The sequence below is a fragment of the Dicentrarchus labrax genome, unplaced genomic scaffold (genome assembly GCF_905237075.1).
Source record: "Dicentrarchus labrax unplaced genomic scaffold, dlabrax2021, whole genome shotgun sequence".
NCBI classification, from domain to species: domain Eukaryota; kingdom Metazoa; phylum Chordata; class Actinopteri; family Moronidae; genus Dicentrarchus; species Dicentrarchus labrax.
Genome location: NW_026136703.1, coordinates 1,135,904 through 1,155,932, shown reverse-complemented (window position 1 = coordinate 1,155,932; position 20,029 = coordinate 1,135,904). Strand labels below are relative to the sequence as shown.

General features: G+C 38.8%; 1 protein-coding gene and 1 long non-coding RNA gene across 2 annotated transcripts; both read left to right on the top strand.

The window, feature by feature from the left end:
- Positions 1-2,105: 2,105 nt before the first annotated feature.
- LOC127354548 (uncharacterized) lies at positions 2,106-19,221 on the top strand. Its single transcript, XR_007881578.1, has 2 exons — positions 2,106-2,147; positions 19,039-19,221. It is a non-coding gene; the product is annotated as an uncharacterized LOC127354548 (long non-coding RNA).
- Positions 10,327-15,123, top strand: LOC127354306 (GTPase IMAP family member 9). Its single transcript, XM_051384150.1, has 2 exons — positions 10,327-10,549; positions 12,504-15,123. Exons 1-2 carry the CDS (start codon positions 10,528-10,530, stop codon positions 13,469-13,471), a joined length of 990 nt encoding a protein of 329 aa, XP_051240110.1. The 5' UTR covers positions 10,327-10,527; the 3' UTR covers positions 13,472-15,123.
- Positions 19,222-20,029: the final 808 nt, after the last annotated feature.

Genomic DNA, 20,029 nt, shown 5'->3' with positions numbered 1-20,029 from the left:
AAATAAAATTGAATTGAATTGAATTGAATTCTATCTCACACATGCTTTTTTATTTTATCCAGAGAAACATTTTTTGTTAATGATCGAGTTCACAATTGCCAAGATGGAGGAGTGGGGTAGAGAGAGGAGGGGGGGAAGAGAGAAAGGGAGGTAGAGGTGGAGGGGAGAGTATGGGCTCTCCATACAGGTATCTGCTCTCTGTTCTTTTTTTCACCCTCCCGTTCTCTCTTCTTTCAGTCTCACACACTTTTTTGTTTTTACACATTTGTTATTTGTAAATGTTAAGATGCCAGTGTTCAGCAGGGCTGAGTTTTGTCTTGCCAGTTTGTAAACCAAATTTGAAGAGGCGCAGTACAATATTGTAATGACAGGAGGTAAAGAGGAAGAGATTTTTTTTTTTTTCATGCCATCACTGAGGAAACTACACACTAGAAGCCTATTAGGCCATGGCTTTGTTTCTTTTGTTGCTGAAAAAAAGACATGTTCAATAATAAAAATTGGATCAGTGTAATGTTGCAGTTGTATGTATGTATTTTACACAGCTCTATTGATTGAAAGACATATTTTGAGTTTCAGGAACTAAAAAAGTTAAGTTGGGTCAGTTAGAATATACAATTTAGTTGAATTGGTAATGGAGTAATGCTTACTTAACAAGCTGAGTTAAATAAATGGGTGGGGAATGATTGTTTAAACTAAATATCTTCAGTTACTGTAACTCGGTTATTAGTACATTCAACTTAAATGTTCTATTCCATTCCATTATGGGCTCAAGTACATTGAACGTAGTCCACTTCACTTATTCAACTAATGCTTCATTACTTAAAAAATTTAAGGCAACGAGTTACCTTGATTTTTTAAAGTAGATTCTACTTATCCGGGTTTACAGTGTAGAAAGGTGCTATATAAGTACAGTCCATTTACCATTTATAACCAGTTGGAGCAACAAAACACAGAGCAATGAGTTGTTTGAGTGGTGCTTAGTCCGTTATCAAGCAGGTAAAAATGGCGGCCTGCTCACAAACTTTCTCAAATTACAGCTAAATGGTACACTAAAATGATCTTATTTGATACTTTTTCAGATGACATCACCATCATCATCGACCAGATTTCAAACATAGATGAGACTTCATATCCAAAGGAAATCAGTTTTCAATGTCAGCAAAAACCAAGGAGCTGATTGTTGTTTTTAGGAAAGAAAGAGGCAAACACACACTCCCCTGTATATGCCAGTCAGGTGAGGTGGAGCAGGTGAACAGTTTTAGGTTCCAGGGATGATCACAGAAAACCTATCATGGTCATCTCACATCTCCACCCTGGGTAAAAAGCACAGACATTACTGTATTCCTTAAGGAAACTTAAGAAAGCAAAAGCGATATAAAACATCCTGACTCGAAACATCACAAAAGTTTGCTCGGTGATGTGCGTGGCCCAGGACAGGTGGTTAAACCAATTAGAAGATCATTGGCACACAGCTACCCAGCATCAGTGATATTGGTGAGGTGAGGTGCCTACAGAGCCCAAAGGGTACTAAAAGACATCCCCCACCCCAGACACAGCTTGCTCAACCTGTTGCACTCTGGGAAGAAGTACAGAAGCTTCCACTGCTGTACCACCAGACTTAAAGACAGCTCCTTCCCTCAGGCTGAGAGATTGATTCTAAGTAGTATTTTTGTATGACTTAAATCGATTTTACTGTATATCATTCTTATATAAAGGTTCTCATGGATCCTGGTGGAGCTTCCTACCATGGTCCTGCTTGACTCCCATTGCTAATATCACTGATATTATTGTTATTATTAATATTACTATTATTGTTGCTACAGTTACTGTTGTTGCTGTGGTCACTGCTCATTGTCCCCCATCATTGTTGTCATCGTCGTCATCATCTTCTTCATGTTCATCATCATCATCATCATCAGTCACTACTATTAGTGTAGTTGTTGCTACTGTTGTTGCTGTGCACCTTTGTCTCTGTCCTTCTGGCGTTACCACTGCTTTCTCTCTGTGTCCCTCTCTCTCTCTCTCTCTCTCTCTCTCTCTCTGTATGTCTCTCTCTCGCTGTCTCTCTCTCTCTCTCTCTCTCTCTCTTTCACACCAACTGGTCGAGACAGACGACCACCCACCTAGAGCCGAAGGGTCTGTCCTAGGTTTCTGCCTTTTAACAGGCAGTTTTTCCTTGCCCTTGTCGCCAAGTTCTTGCTCATGGTGGTACTGTTGGGTCTCTGTAAATAATCTTATAAAGAGTTCGGTCTAGACCTGCTCTATTTGAAAAGTGTCCTGAGATAACTTCTGTTATGAATTGGCGCTATACAAATAAAATTGAACTGAATTGAATTGAATTGCAAAAAGAGCATTACTTTTCATGTTTCTTGCTTTGTTCAGTCTCTCTTGGAGTTTGACACTCATTAAGTTCATCTAGATTGACTCGAGTATGCATCTGATACGATGAGCACATTCAGATTCAAAGTGGAGGCAGTAAAGAAACACAAGATCCAAACAGGAATTAGAGCCCTTCTGAGGCAGCCCTGATGATTTAAAGAGGGAGATAGAAGATGGGAGCCCTGAGCTGTGGCTCAGCAAATGAGTTCACAACAGCTCAGTTCATTTAGACAGCCCTTTAGCTATGACTCAATCATCCATCTATGTACTGCATATACAAGCCTCTGCTCGCAATGAAAATGTATCATATACTGCCTGTTCACTCATTTGTCTCACAAAGCCCTTGTCACGCAAAGGTCAGAAAGTGTTTCTATTTTCATTACGACACAGTATGTACTGTACATGCTGCAATTTAGTGTACATAATGTCATTACTTCTATAAAAAAAAATCACAACCAGAGTCAGAGCTGTATACGTAGCTGGTTAGAACAGAATTACACACAGCAGTCTGGTTACAATGTCCTTTTATTTTTCACTGCACACACACATTAAGATAAACGCTAAACTTCTTTTACCACTCAGCTTGCACACCTCTTTAAGCCTCACCGTTCAACCAAAGAATATTTACAGCCATCAGTGGTAAATTGACTGTACTTATATAATGCCTTTCCAGTCTTTTGACTACTCAGTGCACTGTACAGTACATGCCACAACCATCTGCACACTGAAGCAAGGTGTCAACATGCATCACAATGGAAACCAATCATTTATACACATACACCAATTTGGGAGTATCTTGCTCAAGGACAGTTTGACATCCAGTGAGAATCAAACAGGGGATTGAACCGACAACCTTCTGATTAGTTGGCAGTTAAAAATACCTTTGATTGTAGAGGCAAAGCTAATTCCCCTAACTCAATATAGTTCACTGTTTGAACATAATTTAATTCAAAGTTGTTATAACTCAAAAAGATTGATGGAAACAGTTGCAATACATATACTGTATATATATATAGTTGAGCCTAGACATTTGTTTTGAGAGTGTAATGGTAAATGGACCTGTACTTGTATAGCGCCTTTCTAGTCTTCCGACCACTCAAAGTGCTTTTATACTACGTGTCACATTCACCCTTTCACACACATTCACTCAGTGATGGCAAAGTCCATCGAACAGAAACTAACTCATTCATATACACACACACCTGTGCACAACATCGGGAGCAATTTGGGGTTCAGTATCTTGCTCAACATGTGGCGTCAGGAGCCGGGGATCGATCCAACAACCTTCTGATTAGAGGACGACCCGTTCTGCCTCTGAGCCACAGCCGCCCTGTATGTGTATGTCAAAAAGATTACAAAAGGTCTATGTATTTGTATTTTTTTTATCAAATTCAATCATTTTGTCTTCCTTTAAAACAAAATGTGGCTTGTGCTTCTGTAGGTGTGAACCAGTCTATTACAAGCAATGTAATCAAGACGTTCACCCATCAATCAGTCTTACTTTTAATGACACAGAGCAAAGATTCATTAGTTAGCTAGCTAGCTCCCCAGAGGGAGTGTTTCTGACACAAGTGAGCGAGTCATAGACTACAGCTCACCAAAATATTAATGTAAAATAACTTCTGTATTTCCACGACAGCTAGCTCAATCTGCCAGGACTGCAACTGCCCATTGTGTTATGTGCAGCTTTGTGCCATCTTGATTTATTGCTCCGCCCAGAATCTGTGGAATAAAGAGGCTGGATTTATCAAGACAAACTACCAAGAGCCAATTTAAATTGTATTAGTAATTGTAATTGTGTTGTTTAAATTTTAAAAGTAATTAGTTACAGTTGTAGTTACCGCCAAAAGTAGTGGAATTACGGTATCGCATTACTTTATAACATGTTACCCAACATTAGTCATTAAGTAATGTACTTAGTTACTTTGCACTTCCGGTGTTCGTTCTTCACAGACCTCAAGTTAACCCTCTGGCAGCACCAAACACACCAGTGCATTATTTAAATGTTTCTATTAATATCTCTGCAATAATACAGCACAGAAATATGGTTCATACTGTCTGAATCAGTACACGACACAAGTTATTCACAGAGCTTGAAGAGAGGAAGAGAAGAGAGTGCCGTCTGCCTTTCAGTGTGCTTAATTGGTGGGTTTGTGTGTCCATCTACATTTTGTTTCAAACTAACCAATGGGCACTCAGGAAATAATACATTATTTCTCTAACCATAGCCATACCTTAGTTACCATAGATACAGGTATTGTCGACAGTAAGAATTGTTTGTGCAAAAATAGTCCAATATTGACTTTTTTGTATGTCGGGTTGCATCAGAAATTGTGTAATCAGTCTAAACATGGTATTGTTGTAAGTGTCCATAACTGCCTTGCTGTATCTGCAAAGGAAAACAGTCCTATGGTTAGACCTAGCTGGTGTTTATCTAATCTGATGATGTACTTCTAATAATGAATGTAATCTGCACTCCCAATGAATTGTGTTGCATTGAGCAACAGTCATTATAAGTGGCATTATTGGCAAAGTAAAATCAAGAGGCTAAAAAATAGCGTGCATGAGCTAAATGGCATTAAAATAGATTTTAAGACTTTGTTTAATGTGAGCCATCTGCGTTTGCATATTTTTCAGACTCCTCTGTGTTGCTGCCAAGTTTGATACATTGCAACTTTCAGGAAAATCCATATTCCCTGCTTGTATTTACTGCTTGGTTATGAATGTGAACTCTATTTGCAAGTCAAAAATGAAGGTAATTAAGTAACTTCTAAATGAGCCCAAATTACTGTACTTGCTGTTCCTCTGTCTGTCTTATCATGAGTCCTTATAGATAATGTCCAGTTGAGGCATTCAAAGTCTCATCAGGTTCCACTGGTAGATTCTGGGGGGGTCACGGAGGGTAATCACCCTTCCTGGTGCCCTAATGTTCGAAACAACGTTGCAAAGTCTTGCACTCATGCACTCTTGGATGCCCCTATGGTAGATAAAACATGATAAAGGACCCCCAGGGGACTAATCCCGTCCCTGACAAAGCTGTTTCATACCTTAGAGCCCACTTTCTCAGACTTTACATTAGCAACAGAGGAGGTCATGTGCACAACACATTGCTGTGCAGTTGGAAAACCAGCACTCCAGAGGGGCAAGTCGCTTTCCTTACATCCTCCCAGATGGAACAGTAGATCAGTCTCCAGCAGACCTGCTCCTCCCCAGGGAGCCTTGGCCCTCCCCAGCCTCCAGAGGATACCAGAGCAGCTAATCTGTCATTCCTCTCTGCAGTATTTCTCTCTTATTATAGGTTAGACTATTTCAAGAATATAGTCATCATATATGGGACTCACCTTGCAGGTGAAGTGACACATTCCCCACAGCAGCGTCAGTCACAGACCGGCCCCTCATTTATCACCGACATCAGAACTGTAGTGCTGGACACCTTCCTATCACACAGTAGTCTGGTTGTGATGTGCAGCAGAGTCATCTGGAACTCAACAGTAGCACAAGACTGATGCTATCAACAAATGAGAAATATCTCAGTGGTGTTATAAGCTCAGGGCGGTTTAAATCTGGGGTTAAATGCCACAATGTAAGGGTTTGCTTCAGTAATGGGTTCACAATTTTAGATTATAAGCCTAATTAAAACATTTGAATACAGGCAATTATCTGCCCTCCTCAACTATGGAAATATCTGTCCCCTCTTCACACCTTTCCTGTTCCTGCCTGAACCTGCTGTCTCTTGGTCCTCCCGGAGTCATAAGGCACTTTTCATAATGTGTCTCCTGGCTTCCCTTATTCATTTCCTTTCCACATCTTAGCTCCACACAGCGAGGAGGTGAGACAGAGATGTGAGGAAGAGATGTGCGTACAGAGGAGCCGAAACTGCTAGATGTGAAATCATTGCCTCCACAGCCTCAGTAAGCGACAACAGTTGCTTCTGTATCACCTGACTGGTACCGGTGTCCACAGAACAATTTCCAAACCTTACAGTATTCATTTAGATTTCAAAATTGAATTTGAAACATAACAACCGTTTATTACTGTTGATTTTAATCTTTTAATCAGTGTTATGATTATGTATTATTTACATAATATTATTTACTTTAATTTGTGTTTATTTTTACACAATAGTATACCACATACCTGCTTGTGTGATAAATGGACACCAATTTCCACCAATGTGATGAAAAAAAAGGATTTTTGACTTAGTATCTTAAAATTATGAGAAAGTTTGTCAATATTTTGAGGTGCTAAGTTAGTATTTTGAGAAAATGTCTCATAATATTTTTTTTGTCACAAAACACTTTGTGTAGATTAGATTGTAATTTATCACATGCAACATGACAGCACATTATATTGCATCTCACCATGTATCTGTATTCTATTATGTGTAGATCCCCATACACCACAGTAAGAGCTGGGGGAATAAACTGTGAATTAATTATCACATTTTGCATTTCATATTGTCAATTAGGTTTTCAATCATGCCAAACATATAAATAACACTCATGTTCCACATGTGGGGGTGAGGCACTGACTGATACCAGTTTCTTAGAAACTGCTGGAACACATACCGATATAAGTGGAATTATCTCAACCTACTAATACATTGTTTTTCTTGTAGAAGAAATACTGTAGGTACCTTGACTCGTAAAGATGGATTATTTGTGCAGGCCAAACATTAGTTGCATCAGTATTTCCAAAAGCTTTCATATGTGTTAATTCCCATTTCTGACTTGTCATTCATTCTTAAGATCTATGTGAAAACTGACAGAAGCAACAAAAGAAATAACCACAATCCAGCTCGGCTCCAGTCTGAATAAAACTAGCCACTTACCTCATCAAAGCTTGACAAGAGCGAAGAATTTAAATGTGCTGGATTTGACAAAATCATAACCTGCTGAAAGAACCACCCTTTAATGTGAAAAGTAACGATTGGGAGACAAAGGCACAGCCTGTGCCAGTGTCTGAAAATACAGCAAATGTTAAACCAAATCACAGTGAAGGGGTGACTTTAGTTTTAAATGCAGGGAGCCAGCCTACAGACTTCAGGTTCTTGACAGGTTGCCATGAAGGCTGCAGCCCCCTCTACACAGACTTAGCCAGTTCTGAAATGTCACAGTATGCAAATGCTACATAATTTAACTGACTGCTCTTACACCTTTCATCCGCCTTAAACATTCAACTGGGTCCCCTGAAGAATGAAGGGAAAAAAGATATATGTTGTGGGTTTGGAGGGCCTTCAAATTGAAATCCTCAGCTCTTTAAATGAGTAGCAGGTAATGGACCTAAGTGCTGTCTGTATTAAATTAGTTTCAAGAGGCTGCCATTCTTTGGGTGTGCACAGTATGCACGGACACAGAGTAAATAATCTAGTGAGTCTGGAAATTAATTTGGAAAGCATGCGGGCATGACTTGTTGAAACAGAGACTGGCTGGAGAGCCAATCAGTCTCACAAAAAGACAATTACAAAATGTAAATAGTGGACACTTGAATGGGCACTGTGTGTGAGTATGTGTGTGTGAATGAAAAGGCAAAGTCAGTGGCTGATGTAATCCGCAGGCAACACATGACATCAAGTGGTCGTTTGTAGGAATTTCAGCATAGGACCAATGGCTCATCAGGAGTGGTTGTGGGGCTTTTACAGTGCCTGTTGTCTTCAGCATGTTATCAATTACAGGAAGTACTGTAGACAACTATGTTGATGTCAGTTTCCTGCACAAGAGCAAGAGGTTAACAAAAGTTGTTCACATGTTCAGTTCATACTTCTCACATCCTTACTGCGGTTTGGCAGGTTCCAAGCATTCAGAGCAAACAAAGGCTGCAGTTGTTTCAGGGAATTCCCATGCTGAGAACAAATGTATGCTTTCAGAACATGCTTGTATTAATCATACAAGTTATTAATGATGACATAATGCTAAAGGCTCAACATACAGTACATGTACTGAAACTAAAATTCAAGAGCCAGAAAGACATATGTTTGATGACAGGTTATCGAGACCCAGCTGGAACTTGTCAGGACAAGTTAAACAAGTTTGTCAGCCCATGTTTTCCTAATCTTTTTAGCACTGAATGCATTGGCCTGGAGTAAACTTTCTAAAGACTGAAATAAATGCATGAAACAAGCTGGGATAGCACAATTACTGACAACCCCATTATCTTTACCTCTTCCACTCTGCACTTCCAGAGGCTGTAGAAGGCTCCGTTTTGAAGCTAGAGTGAAGATATCATGTATGTATCATACGAAACTAGATGACTTAACATATCCATTGGTACCAACATGCTGGAGCTAAATAGCACTCCAAATTTAGGCCAGATTTTGTTGATGGAAAAACTGGTATGACTTTTTGGAATGGCATCCTTTGACTTCTGACCTCAAGATAACTGAATGAAAATGGGTACCCACAAGTCTTCCCTTTACAGACATGCCCACTTTATGCTAATTGCATGGAATTTTGTGCAAAAAACATTTTTTGCATGTGGTGTAAATGTGTTATTGTCACCTAGTCTATTTTAATGTTGCATAAACTGGGAATGACTGGAAAGTTGAGACACACACTTTATGCCACCCCTGAATACGTCAGTGTCCCACAAAGTCTGGAAACACCCATGTAGTAATGTTCAGCACTAATGTTGAATGATAAGACCTGGCTTACAGTCAGCGTTCCAGTTCAACCCAAAGTTGCTGGATGGGGTTAAAGTCAGGGCTCTGTGCAGGCCAGTCAAGTCTTTTCACACCAAACTGGGAAAAGCCTTTCTTTGTGGAATTAGCTTTGCGCGCTGGGGCCTTGTCTTAAAATTCATCGTTGATGAGTCACACACAGCAGTCGTCGCATATGTTAATAAGAATCGTATATGCAGGTGGGCGATGAGGGGGCATTGAGACAAATCTGTGGAAGTACCTCAAGCAAATAAGTCACCAATACTGTTGTGGCATCTCCTTACAATATGTGCACGTTTGAATACAAGCTTTCTAAGAAGTGTACAATTTTCTACTTTTCCCTTTACTTACCTTACTTGTACCTTTTACAAAAGTGTTGGCGGAAATGAACATTGCCTAACATCCCTTTCAGCTACCCAGTCACACAGTAGCTACAACTTGCCACCGCAGTAAGGGCAGCACCTCTAGATAGCAGAACGATCAACATATAAAAGATGGACATCTCCACTTCCTCACACTGTACAAAAACGAAGCCAAAATATTCTGGATAGATCCACTACTATAATGTGCTGGGGACACTGTATTAAAGTCCTGCCCATATGCCTGGCCAACTCAATTATGAAAGGGCCTCAGCTGTCAATCATTAAAAATGAACACTTGAACATACATCATATATACACACTTATATCTACTGTATATATTAATACAAAACAAAGGTTTAAATTCATTACCATTTCTATTTATACAGTAGTGTTTTTCATCCATCAATCTACTTCCAGTCAACTCTAAGTCAACAGCTATCCCTTTCATATCAGGTCTGGCTAACTAACTTGCTCACTCTGTAAACAAAGCTGGTACAGGAAATAGGAGTGTTATAGCAGTTCTTACCTTCATTTGCCGTAAACAAGCACTAAACTTGTAATGAACAATTGATCATTTAGCTACCTAAATCACTTCATATCCTGTATGCCAAAATGCTGGCACACAAACCTGCCAACTGAGTCTCATGTGCTCGCAGGTGATGACCGCACTGTCAAACATGTGAGGAATGCAGATCCAGTCTCCCCTGAAAGATGAGAAGTTGAATGAATTTTAAATGATGAAGCAGTGCTTCTTAAACACTAGATGTTATCAGGGTTGCTCAGAGTGCTTTCTTAACCTTTTTCTCAAAATTGGACGTTTGGTTACATTTGGGTTGATTTTCAAGTAGAAATGGCATTTGTGAATGGATGCTTCATATTGTTAAAGTTGATGTGAGCTGATTTATATACATGAAACATCTAACACTGGTATTTAAATATGACATTCCACAGAGTGCACCTTATAAAAACATGCTGCACTTCCTTGTGCTTGGACATTCCAGTAACAGGGAGAGAAAGAACGCCCATGTGGAGGTAAGAAAGGGACACCAATGACGATACAAGAAAAATTCATAGCATGACAAGACGCACAATAGCAGGATCCCTTTGGCTTTTGGATTTTGGCTTTTCAACATGAACGGGGCAAACTATCAAGGTAAGAGTTTTCCTGTTAATGTGACAGTTCAGTCGATTTATTCATTTTCACTTTGTTACAGAGCAATTTATTTTCTAACACATTTTTTACTTTAACACATCTTTCTGGATTAATACTAGATTAATTCATTTTATTATATTGTATATTGTAAATCTCAGCCCTTTGATACTTAATTATGAAGTTGAAGAACAGCTATGCTGAATGAATTTACGTTTAATTATTATTACATTAACTTATCTTATTTTTTCCTAGTTCTTCTTAGTGTGTATATATAATGTCGGGCAGTGCCTACTTAGCTACAGTAATTACAATTAAGATAAAAAGGATTATAATGTCAAATTTACATAACAGTTAGTAATCCTTAATCCAGTTAAACATATTTAGACATCTTGTGAATCATCTTACTATCTGTCCAGAAGCTTGATGGAAGGTTGATATCAGCCTGTGCTCAGTGGGCAGGCTGGTTAAGTTGGTGCAGGGGCTGTTTAACCTCTAACAACAGAAGAGAAATTTGCCTTCTGAAGTTTCCAATGTCATATTACCCCCAAAGAATTCTAACAAAAGGTTTTTCAGTGTTTTACTTTAGTATCAGATGTACTTAAAAACATACTAAAAGTTTACCAAAGTTTGACTCCAAGAATTTTATTTAATTTATAATATTTGTATTAGGTCCTCTTACTTGGCTGGCTAAAATTAGCCACTGCTGAACCTCCTTTCAGGTGGTTAGCAAGTCAGGTTTCACCTGGTTTTGTTCAAAGTTGGAGGGTGTATGGCTTCAAAGTGAAGTGCTGCTGGGTTTATCCATGGATTGTTAAGGGAGAAAATGATACAGAACTCATTCTTATAGAACTTGTGGCGCATGAGTTCAAAAGAGTTTGATTTCCTAAAAATTAAAATGCTTCAAATGCTTTTGCATTGTGGGGGTATAGAGCAAGTGCACCAGAGACTTCCGCCAAGCTGCCAACTTCCGGTTTAGCCCACCACTAACTTGAATGGAGATAAATTAATTTATTCATGTAGCTGTTCTAGACATTCCAAATATTAGAGGACTAAATGGATCAAATTCTGATAGTGAAACTCAGTTTTTTGTTCAGGTCACTACAGTCAGGATGGGTTGCATTTGGTCAATTGCACAAATTTAGGTGTGAAAATTTAGTTCAAACAAGCGCAAACTCAAAGTTCAGTTCACACAGATTCAAATGAGCTAGTTTGCATTCACAGATCACAGTCCCAAAAATGAACAGTTCATTTCTTCCATTTTTTTAATGAGCTGCTTTATGGAATGAGTTTGACTTGGGTGGAGGAACTTTGTGGCTGTTGGCTCATGGACTTAACATTTATTAATGGTTTCTTGTGATCATTAGTCACTTAGGAGTTCGGTCTAGACCTGCTCTATTTGAAAAGTGTTGTGAGATAACTGCTGTTATGAATTGGCGCTGTACAAATAAAATTTAATTGAATTTAACTTAATGAGATGGCTTTCCACTAGTTTGTTTTCCTTTCTCTTCAGAAGCGTGGTGATGTAAAAACACCACAAAATGAAAGTGAAGGTTCTGTGTTCTTGTTTCCTTGTTGTTGTGTTATTTGGTCTTTATTAAGTTTAACTGAATTGTTAATGCCTTTCTGTCTTACATAAAGCACTTGAATTGCTTCAGAGTTGAAAGGGTTCTGTACACCTGTGCCGCCTTGCTGACATTTACACCTACATAACGCTCTGAGAAAATTCTTTCACTTGTTCTAAACCTGTTGGATAACATCAACAATGCATTGTCATCAAGCGAATCATAGACAGTTTTATCAGCCCTGTAGCCTGGCTGTTGTGGTTAAGTTCAGATATAGTCTCATTAGGTGTAACTCAAATTTTTCGTTTTCAAAAATGTAAACAGCTAAGATCTTTCATCTGGAGTGTGCACACAGTCTCTCGTTTGATGGATGGTGTATTTCTCTCTGCCAGGATTCAGCGCCACCACAGATCCAAATGAAAGGAGGATTGTTCTAGTCGGGAAGACCGGAGTAGGGAAGAGCGCAGCGGGAAACACCATTCTGGGCAGGGAAGCATTCGAGTCGGAACTGTCTCCAGCTTCCCAGACGTCTGAGTGCCAGAAAGCCAAGGGGAATGTCGGGGACCGAAAAGTGGCCGTCATTGACACTCCAGGGTTGTTTGACACTAATTTCAACCAAGAAGAAGTGTTGAAGAGGATCAAGATGTGCATCTCTCTGTCTGCCCCTGGTCCTCATGCCTTCCTGGTAGTTCTTCAGCTGGGCAGATTTACCCAGGAGGAGAAGGAAACTGTCAAGATGATTCAGACCACTTTTGGTGAAGATGCAGCTAAATACACAATGGTTTTGTTCACACATGGAGATCAGCTGAAGAAGCAAACCATTGAGGGCTATATTTCTGAGAGTCCCGAGCTGAAAGCCCTCATTCTGAAGTGCTACAGTCAATACCATGTCTTTAACAACGAAATTAAAGACCCTGATCAAACCAGTCAGCTCCTCGACAAAATCGACAAGATGACTATGGCTAATGGGGGAAGCTACTACACCAACGAAATGTTTATGAGAGCAGAGGCAGCCATAGAGAAGGAGAAACAGCGAGTCCTGAAGGAGCTGGAAGCACAGAGGCAGAGGGAGCTGGACCAACTGAGAACCAAATACACAGAGGAGGCCTACCACAGGGAGGAGAAGCGAGTGATTAGGAGATACAACTATGAAGCCAGAGCTCGTGCTGAAAGGTCCAATGATTTTGTCGCTGCTCCGGTGATGGTTATAGCGACGACATGTGGTGCTGTTGTCGGAGGTCTGCTCGGAGTTGTAGGAGGTCCAATCGGTTTGGCAGTTGGAGCTGCAGCTGGAGCAGTTGTTGGAGCTACTGTTGGTGCATTATCACTCAGAGTCTCAGAGCGTTGCAGTGTTCAATGAGGAAAGTAGAACATACAGTTAAAGGTGCCGTAAGCGAAATCTGCATTTTGGCTAACTTCCTGTCCATTATTGCAGTTAGCAGTCCCCTTCTTCCTACTCGCATCGCCACACTGAAATTCTACTATTCGCCCTGGAGGACCATGTCTTTGTGGAATTCTCTCTCCTGACTGGATAAAGTGGGAACAGGATGCCAGAAAATATATTCTCTACTGCAGAAAGGACTGGGAGAGAATATAGAGCTATTTAACACTTATTTTAACTTAAAAATATTGCTTACAGCACTTTTCAATTATGTTTATATTTAATTGTTTTCCAGGAAAATTATATCCCTCTAGTCTTGCGTCATCTTCATTTGCTTCTTAGTGAATGCTCATAATCACTTTTCGTTCACAATTTGAATATTTTGTACCAGAGATAGGTACACGGTAAAAATTCATACAGGGATTTAGTAGAGTCAATATTTTCTCATTTCCTTAACATAAATATTTTAATATTTAATTTTTGTTTTTAGATGTTGTTTTCTGACTACTTCAGAACTTAAAAGAAAATAACTATATACATGAATTATTCTAACTTGAAGTCTTTTAACTCTAAATCATGAGTTTGACTTACACAAATCAGCCATAACATTATGACCACTGACAGGTGAAGTGAATAACACTGATTTCCCTGATTATCATGGCTCCTGTCAGTGGGTGGGATATATTAGGCAGGAAGTGAACATTTTGTCCTCAAGTTGATGTGTTAGAAGCAGGAAAAATTTGATTTGAGCAACTCTGACAAGGGACAAATTGTGATGGCTCGTCGACTGGATTGGAGCATCTCCAAAACTGCAGCTCTTGTAGGGTGTTCCGGGTCTGCAGTGGTCAGTACCTATCAAAAGTGCTCCAAGGAAGGAGAAGGAGTGAACTGGAGACAGGGTCATGATGCACTTAGGGAGTGAAGGCTGGCCCGTCCAACAGATGAGCTACTGTAGCTGAAACTGCTGAAGAGTTAATGCTGGTTCTGATAGAAAGCTGTCAGAGCACACAGTGCAGAGCAGTTTGTTGGTATGTGGCTGCAGAACATTCTGACCACCAGGGTGCGCAGGTGCTCATAATGTTATGGCTGATAAATAATGTTTCTAAAAAAACATGATTAGCATGTAAGCAGACTTTCCATCATGCATTGTTTAAAACTCTCCAGAGACCCTTCCTTTTTATATTTGAAGAAAACCATATATGATAGAAACCTGCTGTGCATCTTTAATACACTTTAAGTTAAGCCCTGGTTGTTTGTTTTCACAAAAATGAAAACACTGCAAACAATGATTGATAAACACTGCCTTACACTTGCGGTTTCACATCATTGTCTTTGTTGCCAATATTGGAACAACGTTGCTCCAACAGGACCAGCAGCTGTATGTTCTTAATGTGAAATGAAAAGCTGACTGAGAAAATATAAAAATAAATCAAATCTTCAAATAAAGTTGAACCAGCTCAAAATGATTTACAGTGTAGAGCTAATTGAATTGTACTGCATCTTTAACAGTGTCTTGACTGTATAATCTTTGCGTAATATAATTGAAATCATAATGTTTTTACCAGGATGGATTATGACAGAATAATTATACATGTGTAGCATCTGAATAAAACATGCAAAATTGTATACAAGTCTGTACATACATTTCTTGAACTGATGTACTGCGTTGTGACTTTTACAGACCATACAAGTGTTGATTAATCAAGGAAATAATCAGACTGATCAGTAATTGAAATAATTATTTATATAAATGCATTGAGATACTTTCATTTTTTATATTTTGAGTACATTTTGCTGATAATACTCATGTGCTCAAGTTTTCAATTAAAGTATTTCACTTTTTTTTCACTGTGTGTTATTGCTAAATTGACTTAAGTAAATTATCTGAATGCTTCCTCCACCACTGGTAATCTGGTGCGTAGCAAAGTGGTAAGAGAGTTTCTCCACAATAATGTAACCACAGCTCAAGGCTGATAAATATGTATCACCTTTAAACTACCTTAAATTAAGTTTTACAACACTGAATTTCACACAGATGTTTAATGGGACCAAAAGGTCAAAGGTCAACTTCACTGTGACATCATAATGTCCTGGAAAACACTTTTTTGGCCGTTATTCAGCACCATGACGCAGGGAACAGAAGGGGAGATTGTGACCATATTTCTTAGTTGGTTGGACACTGAACTGATGATGTTTTGGACTCCGAGGTCAAAGGTCATTGGGACTCTCACCTTTCCATCTCATCCATTCTGACTTTCACTTCCTGCCTCATTCAGATTTTTGAGCGTAGCATCTAAAAATGCCAGGAGAAAACAAAAGCAACACAATTTGTATAGCTATACTTAATAAGAATCAATCTTTATATACAGTAGTAAAAAAGGATGTGTGTAATGTAGGTTCACTGAAATCACACATATGTACCATTAATATAGTGTTAACTTAGCCAACAAATACGCTTCATACCTTTCATTACATTCCATCACATTTATTATATGAGTCTGGACAAACTTGGATGTGTGTTTTGTCGCTATATTTCCAAAGTACAATGCAAATGCGTTTCTACTGTTTATCAAAGCTGCAGTAGGTAATAGGTCATATCTTCTTATAATGTCACTATACAGTAGTACATGAGACAGATAATCCATGAAAAAATACGGTTCCTTTGGCTCCTCCTAGTTCTCCAAATGGCATTTGAAAGAATTTAAGTCTCATTCCGAGGTCATCAAATACCAGTTACCAACTTTCTCAAAATTTGTTTTATAAAAGTTAAACTGTCTTGCACTGCAATGTTTCATCACTAAATGTGTATAGTACAATCTGTATTAAAGTTACATTTTTTTATACATTGCCAGCAGCATAAGTACAAGAAACTGAAAACAAAGATGTTGTTATGTTGTATTTCTTTAGACTCTCGGAAGCAGAAGAAGAGCAATGAACTCCGAATCATTTTGGTGGGGAAGACAGGAGCGGGGAAGAGCGCAGCGGGAAACACCATCCTGGGGAGGGAAGCATTCCAGTCTGAACTGTCTGCTTCTTCCTGGACAACTCAATGCAAGAGGGCTGAGGGAGAGGTCGGAGGTCAAAAGGTTGCCGTCATTGACACCCCGGGGCTGTTTGACACTAATTTCACTCAAGATGAAGCGCTGAAGAGGATCCAGACGTGTATTTCTCTCTCTGCCCCTGGTCCTCATGCCTTCCTAGTGGTCCTGAAGCTGGGCAGGTTTACCCAGGAAGAGAAAGACACCGTGAGGATGATTCAAAGCATTTTTGGCAAGGAGACAGTCAAATACTCACTAGTGTTGTTCACACATGGAGACAAACTAAAGAAACAAACCATTGAAAGCTTTGTTTCAAAGAGCGAAGAACTCAAAGAGCTCATCCAGGCATGTTACGGCAGATATCACGTCTTCAACAACCAAGTGACAGACCAGGAACAGACCGAGCAGCTCCTGGAGAAAATATTTAGAATGACTCAAGAGAACGACGGAGGCCACTACACTGCACAGATGTTCAGGAGAGCGAAAAAGGCTTTAAAGAAAGAAGAACGGAGACTTTCGAAGGAGCTGAAGGCAGTAGAGCAGCAGAGGAAGAAGAACCTGAAGGCTGAAGTTAAGAGGGAAATTCCTTTAACAGGAGGATCACCAAAACACCATAAATGTCTTCTGCAGTAGGAGGTGGAGGTACTCTGGCTGTTTTTTGCAGAAAGTTTTGTTTATCAAGTCTTATGGTTGAATCAGTTTTCTGGAGGTTGTGCTGAGCTTCATGTAAATAATAAAAGACTAAAAGAAGGGTAATATTCCTTTTTAGACAGGCACTGTTTGTAATAAAATGTAATATAATCTGAAGAACACATTACCAACTGAAATCTAATTATTTACAGATATGAAATCCCTTGCAACAAAGGTTAAGGGGAAACCTGAGCTACTTTAGTTAAAGCTAAAGGGTAAAAGACTTTAGTAAAATAAACGGTGCAAAAGTGCACTCCTGGATGCCTCTATGGTAGATAAAACGTGCCTCTTAGGTTGCTAATCCGAACCTTGAAAATGTCACCATAAATGCATCACAACTTCATATTAATTTATTTTTTACTTGGATACAGATAATGTTACATTGTTTGGATAATTTGCGGGGCAGTTTGTTCATTCTGTGATTCTCTTTGTATATTATTGTTATCTTGATATGTATTTTAGTCAGAATGTGTGTGTGTGTCAACCCTGATGTAATACCTATTCAGACCCCATATTATAATAAAAAACTAATACTGAAAGGAACAAAAATGTTACTAAAACTAAACATTTTAAAGAATAAAAACTGAACTCAAACAAGCAAAGTCACTCTGGAAAGTAACTAAAAAATACAAAACTATAAATATGGTCTGTATGGACTTGGTAAATGGACCAGTACTTGTATAGCACCTTTCTAGTCTTCCAAATACTCAAAGTGCTTTTACAGTACATGGCATATTTGCCCTTTCACACACATTCACTCAGTGATGGCAAAGCCCATTGAACAGAAACTAACTCATTCATACACATTCACATTCGGGGTTCAGTATCTCGCTCAAGGATGCGGGACATGTGGCACCACGAGCTGGGGATCGAACCAACAACCTTCTAACTAGGGGACGACCTGCTCTGCCTCTGCACCACAGCCGCCCCAAGGTGGTCTGCCATGGACCAGTACGGAGTGTGTACTGGTAAGAAGTGCCGAGTTACACACTGTAGACAACAAGGGCAACTGTAAACAACTGTTCTGAACATTAGTGTTCTGTCCTGCTTTTTTTCTGACATCATATGAGATGATGAATCATCATCATGCACACTCATCAACAGCATTGGAGTTGATTCAGTCTTTAACGCAACCAACCCTTATTCTGTTGGACAACAGGGACACCCTGTGGCCGTGCTGTTTATTGCACGTCATGGAAATTTGGTCACAGCATAGACTGGTCACACAGCATCCAATAGATAAATGATTGTAGTTCACATTTATTGCAATAGGCAGACACACACTTTCTACAGAATGACAACTCTCAGAAGTTAGTTAGATATACTGCAATTCCCTCGTGAGTTACAATTAAACTCATTATTTAAACTTGTATTAGGGTGAAAGTGTCACATTTTGAAGTGGGCAAGCTGTCATTGTATGCATTTAATTGACAGTTACCAAACTATAAATATTTCATGGACATAGTCCACAGTCCAAAGAGTGCATGGAATCTATGCATTTATTAGATAATTGTGGTAACATTTGAACATTTGATTGAAGAATATAATCTTGTTTTTATAACATGTAACATAACACAGTAATTAAGGTAACCCTGCAACCCTAGGTTTATCAATCAAGGAGATGCTGACTAATAGATGTAAAAAATGCACTAAAAAAGCACACAATTAAGGACTGTTCACTTCAGTTTGTTTCCCATCACCATTAAAGAGGAAACATATGTTGCAAGAATACACCATTCATTTTATTGCTACGACAAAAACTAAATACCAACGTCGAGACAGACGACCACCCACCTAGAGCCGAAGGATCTGTCCTAGGTTTCTGCCTTTTAACAGGCAGTTTTTCCTTGCCCTTGTCGCCAAGGTCTTGCTCATGGTGGTACTGTTGGGTCTCTGTAAATAATGTTATAAAGAGTTCGGTCTAGACCTGCTCTATTTGAAAAGTGTCCTGAGATAACTTCTGTTATGAATTGGCGCTATACAAATAAAACTGAATTGAATTGAATTGTTTACCAGTTCCACCAAAGGCTACATAAGAGTTGCAGAGTGTTTCTATGCAAACTCAAACACTGAAACCATAGCACTCATCTTTTTCTATTTTCCCATTACATTGCCTTAACCTGTATTCTTTTAAATATGAACAGGTGCCCTTTTTGGTCGCGAAATAAAACAAATTATAGACTTATCTTCAAAGAAACATAACAATAATCTTTATTTCTTGTTTTTCTCATTCGAATGTTGTCCTTGATTTGTTTTAACTCGACTCATTGAAAGAATAAATCATTTAAGTGGGTAACTGAAAGAGCTGAATGTTATAGATGTAACAGCACATGCAATCCAACAATATATTTAATTTAATTTAACTGATGTCAGAATATATATTTTTCAATCTAAAAACAATTGTTTACTTTATATACAAACAGGTAAACATAGACAATACATGAACAGTCAATGCAAGGGGGACAGACAGAAATCATAAATTAGTAAAATAAATGAATTTGGATTGCTTTCTTATTTTACAGTATGGGAGTAATGAAATGTACTGTTTGATTCAACATTTAAAAATTATGGTTTACAATTGCAAAATGTTGATTCGTGCATGTGGAATTTTGCAAGCAGAAGGATCAAATTGATGATATAGTACTGATTTCTTTTGTTAGAAGGGTAAGGGGAAAAATCAGAATCGATATGCTGATAAATAAAAGCACAAACATCTCCTTTGTTTACTGACTTCTATTTGAATTTTGAAAATAAAATGGTCATTCAAAAACACAAACACACACAAAAAAACGTTTAAGCCCACGTGATC

Excerpts from the sequence above, each read along its gene's own strand:
- LOC127354306 (XM_051384150.1), top strand. The coding sequence starts at position 10,528 with ATGAACGGGGCAAACTATCAAG. Across the intron at positions 10,550-12,503 it reads GAACGGGGCAAACTATCAAG|GATTCAGCGCCACCACAGAT; the intron begins GTAAGAGTTTTC and ends TCTCTCTGCCAG.